Below are 9,200 nucleotides of genomic sequence, written 5' to 3'. Positions count from 1 at the left end.
TATTTATCTTTCACTTTCTTAAAGTTGTGTTGTCTATCTTTGATTGTTTTCCATAGTCCGGATAAAAAAAATGGGAGTGGACATTTGGTGCATCCGATTGGACGGCTGCTGCCCCATTCCTGTCCGCTAACACGTCTGGACGTGTCCACACACATTTGATGGTGTCCATTTAATGGACCGCGTTGGATTTGCCCTATTGAATCACAAGTTCTTCACCATGGTGTTGAGATCAGATTCCAACTTCGCAAAGAATCAAACCATGACAAAACTGCTTACACATAAACATTACCTCATCGGATCGCAAAACCAAGATTTATGATGACACAAACTTTATTCATACGAACACTACAGGCACAAAAATAACTTTTCATACAAGACTAAGATCACTACTAGACGCTAATGAAGAATACAAAACTATTTGAAGATATGAGCCCCCCATCTCTCAACACAAATGGCAGCCTGAAGCGTGGGGACCAAAAATATCATCGACGGCGGTGCGACTACTCTTCTCATGAACCCTCACATTAGCATTTACAGCCCAGCACCTCAAACTAGCCTCAAACTCCTGGGCGGACGGCCCGACCACTGACTGGTCAGAAGACTGACCTAGACGGGCTCCTCATACAGACCCTAAACTCTTGAGCTGATCGGCACCCCTCATCCAGCCCAAATCCAGGGCGGGTATGAGGAGGCTCGGACACATCCACCACGTCGAACCAGACAGCCCGACCCCACCATAAATTGCATCAAATCCCCCAAGTCTTCCAAACCCACTGCTCTCCTCCCGCGTCCGTTAACCATTTTCCGCGTTCGAGCCATCGCCGTTCTCAACTTTGTACTAACTCTAGTACAAATTTGTACTAAGCTCAAGACACTTATTTTGGGGCGGAGGGAGTAATATAATTTATTTTGCTTTGTGTTGAACTGTCGAATTTATGCTCTATCATCCATGTGTAAGGATTCTATAAGAATTTAAGGATCCGCAATTGAGACTGGGATTTTTTTTGAACATCAGTACAGACGCAAGCGCTCATACATACGCGCATACACTCACCCCTATGAACGCACATACGCACACCCTACCCCTATGAGCACCTCCGAGAGACTGAGCCGACATGTCATCTTGAAATTTACGAAGTCACCGTAGGCGCCTCGTCGTCGACGGGAACGTCTCGTCCCACTGAAAGCACATCGCTGAAAATCCTGAAATAAATCCAGGAATAAGCGAGCACCAGGACTTGAGCCCTCGTGGGCTGGGATACCACAGTCCCTCTAACCATCCACTCACAGGTTGCTTCGCATTGAGACGGAGATTTGCTACACCTACGAACAAATCATACAGGATCATGGTTATGGAATGAGATGGCAACACTTGGGGAGTAAGTGGGCCCACCCATGAGATTCAAGGGGCGGATTAGTGGGAGTTCGGCCGGGCTGGGCCTAACAAAGCCCGAAACAGATAACCTAGGCCTGGGCACGGCCTGGCCGCCAGGCCTAGTTTTCAGGCTCGAGCTCGGCCGATCAGTCAAAAAGCCCATCGGGCCTAGTTTCCAAGACCAAGCCCGACCCGTCAGTCAAAAAACCCATCAGGCCTTGAACCGGGCCTCTTCCTTAAATTACAAATATGACGAGCCCAATCCTGCCGTTGCCCGACCTATGGCTGAAAAACTAGGCCCAGGCCCAGCCCGTGGGCAAGGTCGGGCCGGGCTGTAGATGGCCAGATATAGTCCGACAGGCCAAACGGGAGGCCATCGGCGGCGTTGTCGCCGGCGTGAGGCTTCCGTGCCGGACCAGCTGGCCCTAGCCCGACGCCGACGCGGCCCGATGCACGTCGAGCTGGCCTGAATCAGCCCAGCTCCCAGCACTTTCCACTCTCTAGTCTACTCTAATCTAGAATGAAAAAAAAAGGACAAAGGGGATGAGCCCCTTTCGGAAAGCAAGAGTCGATTCGGCATTCGGGCATCCCTGCCGTGCCTTCACCCAGCAGCAAAGCAACCAAGGTAAACCAAACCAGAGCACCGCCGCCCGCAGCCGCAGGCAGAACCCCCCGCCCCCAAAATTACCACCTTGGAATCGAGCATCCGCGCCCCATCTATGGCGGATCAGGAGGCCGCCGAGCCGGGCCCGCCGTCGTGGCCCCCCTGGACCTCCCTCCTGCTCCGGGCCATGAGCAAGCGCCGCACCTGGGCGGCGCTCTTCCTCGCCGTCTACGCCGCGCTGCTCTCCTCCTCCTGGAGCCTGCTGGCGTCCGTGCGCGCCTGGTACTACGCCGCGGCCGCGGGCTCGGCGGCGCACCCGGCCGCGTGGCCCGCCGCGCTCTACGCCTCCGTCATGTACGGCGCCGTCTTCGGGCTGCTCTCCATGGGCGCCGCGCTGGCCGTCGCCGCGCCCGCCATGCTGGTCACCTGGATCACCGTGCTCGTGCTGCTGGCGTTCGCGGGCAAGCCCCGGCGGTCGCTGGTCGCCGAGGCGCGCCGCGCCACGGCCGACATCGCGCGGCTCGCGCTCCGCGTGCTGCTCTGCGAGGGCAACGCCGTCGCCGCCGTCTGCGCCGCCGCCAGCTTCGCCGCCCTCCTCTTCGGCCGCCGCGACGACGCCGACGCCGAGCGGCGGCTGATCTGAAAGCTTTTCGAGTTCCTTTCACGCCCTTTTATTTGTTTCTTCTGTTGCTAATTTCATTTGTAGTCTGCATACCAACAGTTTGGGGGTTTCATTCTTGGCAATGGAAGTTCTTGTTTCTGTAATGGTGTCGCCGATTAACTTAACTGGTAGTGATCTTTAAGCTGTAAGCCGGAGCCGGGCTGTGTTCGGCGAGGTTTCTGCTCCGCTTGCGCCATTTCCAAGAGTCGGCCGGCGTGCTGGGCAGCGGCGGCACGGCGGGGCGACGGCACAGCCCGAACGGCCACCCCTCGCAGCCCCGTAAGCCCTCCCACGTCGCCGGCGGGTCCATGTCCGTCGACGAAGCCACGGTCGCCGCCCGGCTCGTGCTGCGCGTGAAGAAGCTCTTCACCGAGAAGAACGCCTCGCTCTCGTTGTCACTGTCACTCGCCGCCTCCTTCTCCTCCTCAGTACAGGAGACCTTCTCGATAGAGCTTCTCGGGTGGAGCGGAGTGAAGGACCAGGCGAAGGCGCCGGACAGAGTCGGCGAGTCCACGCTGCACCTGGACGACCGCTTCCTCATCTCCCGGTTCCTCATTTCGTTCAGTATCACCTGAATGCATGCAGTATACTACTAGCACGGTTACACGGATGCCGGGATGCGTCATGCGCACATGAATGGGTCAAGAACAGAGCATGCTCTGCCGCTACCTGTTTCGTGTCGAGCTCGTCCTCCTCGCGGTCGTCGTCGCCGGAGCTCCACCCGGCGGCGGGGGTGCCGAGGCAGGAGAGGGACCTGCAGTGGTTAGCGGCGGGGAGCCTGGGATGGCACTCGTGCGCCACGCAAGGCATTGCTCACGCGGTCGACCGATCGATCGATCTGCTCGTGCAACGCTCACGCGATGTGGCATGTCATCTCTGGTGTGCCTATAAATGGGGGAGCGATCTTGTTGTCGCTGCGGCCAGGGCCGGCGCGAATGGGTTTTTCTTGAGGTGACGTGGGGTCGATGCGGACGCGCATGACAGGCGCCCCGCAACTTGAACGGAACAGAGCTGGCTCTCGATGTGTTTGTACCCTACTAGTGCCTAGGGTTTGTATACAAATCCTTTGGGTTCAAGGCTACGTAACAGCCGCCTTGCTCGAGCTGGACAGTGTACTTGTAATATTTGCGGCGCCGAGCTCCACTTCCGATCCTGTCCTGTTACTCAAGGGGAAAAGAACGTGTCTAGTTCTTAGTGTGCTTCGATCCAGGAAGGACGGAAGTTTGATCGTCAATGCGTAAGCAGCACAACCATGACCAGTACAAAGCCCGAGGTTCAAATAAGCGAAGATCGTGTTGACTACATGGCTGGGAGCACCGAAGCCACAAACAACAAAAGCGCGTGCAGGCAATCTTGTCGTGCAAGATCATAGGGAGAAATGATTCGGAAGCAAAAAATGCTCTCTTCGGAAGGATCAATAAAGCCGAATAAAGAAGAAGAAGAAGATGCAAAACAACATTGCTGGTGGTGGTTCGATGTTGCTTTCGGGACAGGGCCGTGGGGAGAATCAAAGCCCAAGGTACACGCCGATGCCGGTGCAGGTGCGGTGGGAATGCGGTCGTGAAAACGAAATGCTTAGGTTCCTGTGGTAACGAATCGATCGGTGTGAAGAGACAGGTCGAGCTGTCTCTATGGAGAAATGTATATGCAACAAAATACAACGTACACTAGTCCAGGTAAAAAAAGATGACAATTGTGACCGGGTACACGTTACATAGTTTTTTTTTTCTTTCTTTCCCAGAAAGAAAGAAGAGGCGATCTCGTCGCCGTCGCAGCCTCCGGGGCGTCTACTTCCGCCGTTGTCCTCCGGTGGCTCCCTCCGCCAACGACCTCGGTCGTTACCGGTGAGGGGGGTCACCGGGTCCACGCGTGTGGATCTTTGCACAGAAGGTGGTCTATCATTTTCTCTTTTTTGGTGGTTGCTCTAGTGGCGCCATAGACAAGTGACGGACGTTGATGTCAAGCTGAGAGGATTCTTCGGTCTCGATTGTAATTTTCTTTCTTGGCTACTGTTCTTCTGTGCAAAGGTTAGCGTTTTGCGGTCTTTTCAGTTTTGACAGGTCTGTGTGTACGTGGCTTGTAATATGATCCTTACTATATAAATGACATACGTATTACCATAATAAAAAAACATGCACATAGTCATGTTACGGGTGACTTGCCGTTAACGGCGGATTGGGTTTTACTAACAAACATATGCTGATAGATCATCCCTTGGCAACATCATACAAAACGAGACCGTTCTGTGCATGTTACGGGTGACTTGCCGTTAACGGCGGATTGGGTTTTACTAACAAACATATGCTGATAGATCATCCCTTGGCAACATCATACAAAACGAGACCGTTCTGTGCAGGATGCTGACCTTGATTAGCAGTATAGACCAGACAAGGCAGCAAGGGTAATGCCAAATATATATATATATATATATATATATATATATATATATATATATATATACTGTATTATAATTTACAGCAAAAGACACAACAAATTAGGACCTGCTCTTTCTTGTTGTTTCGTCAGTGTAATTGACAGGAGAAATCATCCAAGTCAAAGAAATGAGCAGTAAGCATTCACCTCAGCTGTCGTACATCAGAACCACCGACAGGTGAGGGAGCATCTAGTCATAGCCAACAAGCAAAATTAACGGAAAGAGACGTACAGATAACAACCCACAGCGAGTTGAATCAACAAAGGTGGTTAGCTGAGCACGATGGTCAAAAACATCATTCATCTCAATAAAACCAGCTCAGGTACACAAGGAAGAATGAATATGCCAACAGTACACGCTATGTCGACGATGATCGGAGGCGCTTGAAAAGAGCAGGATAGAAGGTGTTCAAATCAGTATTTGTTGACCAACACACACCCAGCGGTACAACGAATCAAGCTTTATTTATAACCAGTCGTGTTTTAAGAGAACATGAGCCACATCCCAGAACAATAGACGTTGGTAAAGAATCAGGTGCCTGCGCTACTATTTCCCCATCTTCACTCACCGAAATTCCCATTTCACCAAGCTCACAAGCTGTGATCGAAAAATAATCGCCGCATCTGCAGGCGTACAATAGCTCCACACCATCGTCAGAACTTTCAACAGTCATATCCTCGATTTCGATATCAGATGCGATAATATCAATGCTCTGTCTGGATGATTGAAGCTGTTTATCATACTCTGCTCGACATTTGGGGTAGCGTAGGGTTTCCCATGCCTTCTGCACACCGAAAAAACCATGTTGCTCGCCGGTACACACAGATGACTCGACAGTCGCCTGTGCTTTGTCAGGATGTGTGTTTAAAGCAGCACACTTGTATGCTGCACGTATTTCGTCATATGTAGCATCTTCAGGCACAGATAGAACTTCATACAAGGTCTTCTGGTTGGAGATGCCGCTGCCTTGAAGCATTTGCAGAAGCTGGAGAAGTAAAAAAGGGGCCTCAGAGAAACAAATAAATAGAGAAAAGCATGCAATTAACCCTAACCACTTCATGACAAAACAATTGCTAGACAAAGCAGAATAATACTTAAAAAATGAAGCAGAATAATACTTGCTATATAGTACTCCCTCCGTCCCAAAATAAGTGTCTTAACTTTGTACTAACTTTAGTACAAAATTTTGGGACAGAGGGAGTAGTACATACCTACCATGTAACACAGAGGATGTGTCTGTTTTAGGATTTTGTAACGTAACCTTAACACATACCTTTAAAATATGTTTGGTTTCGCCGAGCCGCAATCTGTTAACACAGGTATCAAATCCGAACTAGTACAAATCTGATTACTCCCAAAATCGCCTGTATCGGAAACTGACTCTTTCCCGCACGAAGCCTCTTCCCACAATGCCGACTTTTTCATGGTCTGCTCCGCCTAAAGGCGCAACCGCCACTGCACCAGTGGTGCACCATGATGGCCCCCGGCGAGCCGCCGACCACCGGGAGGCGGGAGCCTAGACTGGTACATGGCGTCACCGGAGCCGCTGACCCAAACCACAGCCCCCTCGTCGAAGCTTACCACGCCAGCCGTTGAGGCTCCGCCGCAACCAGCAAGGTCGTCTCCAGCAGTCCTGAAAGGCTGCAGCGGTGGCACTGGCAGTGCAGGAGTCGGCCGATGCCTCGGGGGCAGGAGTGGCCTAGGTAATGCATGTCGGGATGCGAGGTGTAGGAGGCGTGGGCGCCATGAAAGGAGGCATGAGAGGTTGGATTGGATGTCATGCCCGCATGGGACGGGAGGTCAAGGAAGCACAACAGGAGCCAAGTCGGCGACATTGGCGGCCATCCCGCACCGGCAGGGCCGCTCCGGTCAGTCGCTGTAACGTCTGTATCTAGCGCCTCACTGCGCTAGCAGCTAGCCGGCTGCACAGGCCAGGCCACCGGCCAGTCCGCCCAGTCCTAGCCCTGTATCTAGCTTACTGATTGGAGCACGCACAGGCACAGGCGCAGGAGAGGTCACAAAAAGCGCCGCTGTCACTGACCGCTGGAAATTCACTGAAATCGGTTAACGTTACAGTTCATAGTGCCAAACAAGGTTTAATCTCAATACGTTTGCGTTTGCGCCACTGCCCACGAACCAAACACCTTTATATTTTCATCAAGTAAGAAAAGGCACTGCCAAAATGTGGTATATTCCACTAGCTTAAGAATGTTCAGAAACAACATTTCCATCAAGAAGCTTCAGATGAAATTTTGAGCTGCCTTTCGAAGTTATATACCAAGCAGTAGTATATATATTTTATATTACAGTTCCTTCAGAATTATAGGTCACCCCAGGAACTTCTAAACTTCAATCGAGGGAAACCCGCTAGATCAACAGCATATAACAAAGAAAAGATGGTGATGGCGCTACCTTGGATTCGGAGGCGAAGCAGGGCGGGCCAGGGGTGTCAGAAGTGAAGCAGGGCGGTAGGTGGCGTTGGAGGAAGGAGGTAGGGGGCGGCGGCGTCGTAGGCGAGGAGGAGGACGGCTGCGGCGAGCTCAGGCGCCGGGGCGATGTACGGCGAGGGGGAGGAGGAAGATCGGGGGCGGGGGATTTGGGAGGGAGGGTGGAGCCAATCCACCGGCCGGTGGAAAGGGGCTCCGGTGGCAGCAGATCCCTCGGGCGGCGGCGGCGGCGGCTGGAAGAGAGCCAAACCTACGAGGGCTCGGGTATGCCCGGTCGAGGGTGAGTTTTTTTTTTGGCCGTGAGGGTCGAGGGTGAGGTTGAGGAGAATAGAACGACGTGGAAAATAACAGGATACACCGTTGTAGATCCCCATGAACAATTTTCAGGGGGAAAATAGCAATTCAGAAAAAAGCCAATAATCTTTTAAAAAAAATTGTGTGTGAGAAATTTTCAATCTATTCAATTTCAATCGTGCCCTACTCAAAAACGGCGGACCACATGATCTTTGACTGCTCGTTCGTCGTAACTTCTGGAGGAGGGTGAAGGTGCCAACAGCCGGCATCACCGTGTCCGACCTCCCCCAACTTGCTCGCTCGGCCGCAACTATTGTCGGCTCGCCCACAGAATTTACCTTTCTCTGCTGTTGGCATCTGTGGAAACACCGGAACGCGGTGGTCTTCCAGAGGTAGGCCCCTTCTCTTAGCCGTCGTCTTAGTTGTTCCAGGGAGGACGCAGTCATGTGGCGTGGGTGCCTCAAATCCGTTTTATCAAGTTTGTGGCCAACAAATTACATGATTGTTTGAACATTTTTTAAATTACATTTCTTTTGAAAGACGGGTGCACCTACCCCCATGTTCCATTCGTTCCCTTCCGAGAATAGCCAAAATACCACTACAAAAACCAATCTAAAATACCACTAGTAAAACTAAAGGTCAAAATAACACCCAGTTAGGAGAACCAAACCATTCTATCTTTTTTTATGAGTAAAAGTCTTTTCATTCATCAACCATGCTCATTACAGAGCATATTACATAAGGCTTGAATCTCCTCTGGATTTGTCCCCCCTGACGATAAGTGTGTGCTATGTCATCGCCGGATCTCAACTCATATACATTGTTAGTTCCCAGGTCAAAACGTGAAGTAGCTAGCTTAGGAAAATAAGAACAGAGACGATAGTTTTGGTGCTGCCCAAATTCGTAGCTTTTCAATCTTGTTTCTTTTGCTTTATATATGGCTCAATGAACCGACGACACGTCCAACGCGGCCTCCTAACTTGCCCAACACTACGTGACCCAGACCACAAGTCTATATGATTTAGGACTCTAATTAAGTCTTAGAGATTGGGTAGAAAACGACTCAGGAATCACCTTACACTTCGGTTATCCTGCACAGACTCAGATGAACTCGATTTAGCCTAATATCGCATGTGTTGTAACTCACATTCACCCTCCTAAGCACAAATTTCGCTACTTAACAACCACGATGAAAGAGCATGGTGCCCCCATGTTTGGTTTTGGTAATTGATGACAATCCTTATGGACTAATGGTTGCCTTGAGTTATATTTGAAAGGGTCTGTCCATAGGCTTTGCTTGAAGACCATTTGTTGGTTTCAAGGTTATTATAAGGAGATTATGTGTTGACCAAGGTGCTATTCAAGGGTTTATCCAAACATAGGTC

At 51.2% G+C, this 9,200-nt stretch overlaps 3 protein-coding genes across 4 annotated transcripts; 1 reads left to right on the top strand and 2 right to left on the bottom strand.

Moving 5' to 3' along the window:
* Positions 1 to 1,527: 1,527 nt before the first annotated feature.
* Positions 1,528 to 4,262, bottom strand: LOC109779539 (uncharacterized). 2 transcript variants are annotated; one of them, XM_020338159.4, is made up of 3 exons: positions 3,310 to 3,668; positions 2,767 to 3,211; positions 1,528 to 2,686 (listed from the first exon to the last, which is right to left on the bottom strand). In XM_020338159.4, exons 1-3 carry the CDS (start codon positions 3,448 to 3,450, stop codon positions 2,676 to 2,678), a joined length of 597 nt encoding a protein of 198 aa, XP_020193748.1. In that variant the 5' UTR covers positions 3,451 to 3,668; the 3' UTR covers positions 1,528 to 2,675. The 2 variants fall into 2 exon arrangements, with proteins under 2 accessions (XP_020193748.1, XP_020193747.1); XM_020338158.4 differs by having other exon boundaries at positions 2,403 to 2,686; positions 2,767 to 3,229; positions 3,310 to 4,262.
* On the top strand, positions 2,095 to 2,744 carry LOC109779540 (uncharacterized). The gene has a single exon (XM_020338160.4). The coding sequence runs from the start codon at positions 2,095 to 2,097 to the stop codon at positions 2,620 to 2,622; it is 528 nt and encodes a 175-aa protein (XP_020193749.1). The 3' UTR covers positions 2,623 to 2,744.
* A 1,097-nt stretch (positions 4,263 to 5,359) lies between the features above and the next one.
* LOC109779541 (uncharacterized) lies at positions 5,360 to 7,827 on the bottom strand. The gene is made up of 2 exons (XM_020338161.4): positions 7,487 to 7,827; positions 5,360 to 6,059 (listed from the first exon to the last, which is right to left on the bottom strand). Exon 2 carries the CDS (start codon positions 6,048 to 6,050, stop codon positions 5,529 to 5,531), a length of 522 nt encoding a protein of 173 aa, XP_020193750.1. The 5' UTR covers positions 6,051 to 6,059; positions 7,487 to 7,827; the 3' UTR covers positions 5,360 to 5,528.
* Positions 7,828 to 9,200: the final 1,373 nt, after the last annotated feature.

This window comes from Aegilops tauschii, chromosome 5 (assembly GCF_002575655.3).
Source record: "Aegilops tauschii subsp. strangulata cultivar AL8/78 chromosome 5, Aet v6.0, whole genome shotgun sequence".
Lineage (NCBI taxonomy): Eukaryota > Viridiplantae > Streptophyta > Magnoliopsida > Poales > Poaceae > Aegilops > Aegilops tauschii.
Note: the sequence above shows the minus strand (reverse complement) of the source record. Positions and strands in the feature narration are given on the sequence as shown.

What these genes read in the sequence shown, in the direction of transcription:
- LOC109779540 (XM_020338160.4), top strand. Translation starts at nt 2,095, where the DNA reads ATGGCGGATCAGGAGGCCGCCGAGCCGGGCCCGCCGTCGTGGCCCCCC.
- LOC109779539 (XM_020338158.4), bottom strand. Translation starts at nt 3,450, where the DNA reads ATGCCTTGCGTGGCGCACGAGTGCCATCCCAGGCTCCCCGCCGCTAAC. An exon ending in ACGAGCTCGACACGAAACAG is followed by an intron (nt 3,230 to 3,309) that starts GTAGCGGCAGAG and finishes CCGTGCTAGTAG; the next exon opens with TATACTGCATGCATTCAGGT.
- LOC109779541 (XM_020338161.4), bottom strand. Translation starts at nt 6,050, where the DNA reads ATGCTTCAAGGCAGCGGCATCTCCAACCAGAAGACCTTGTATGAAGTT.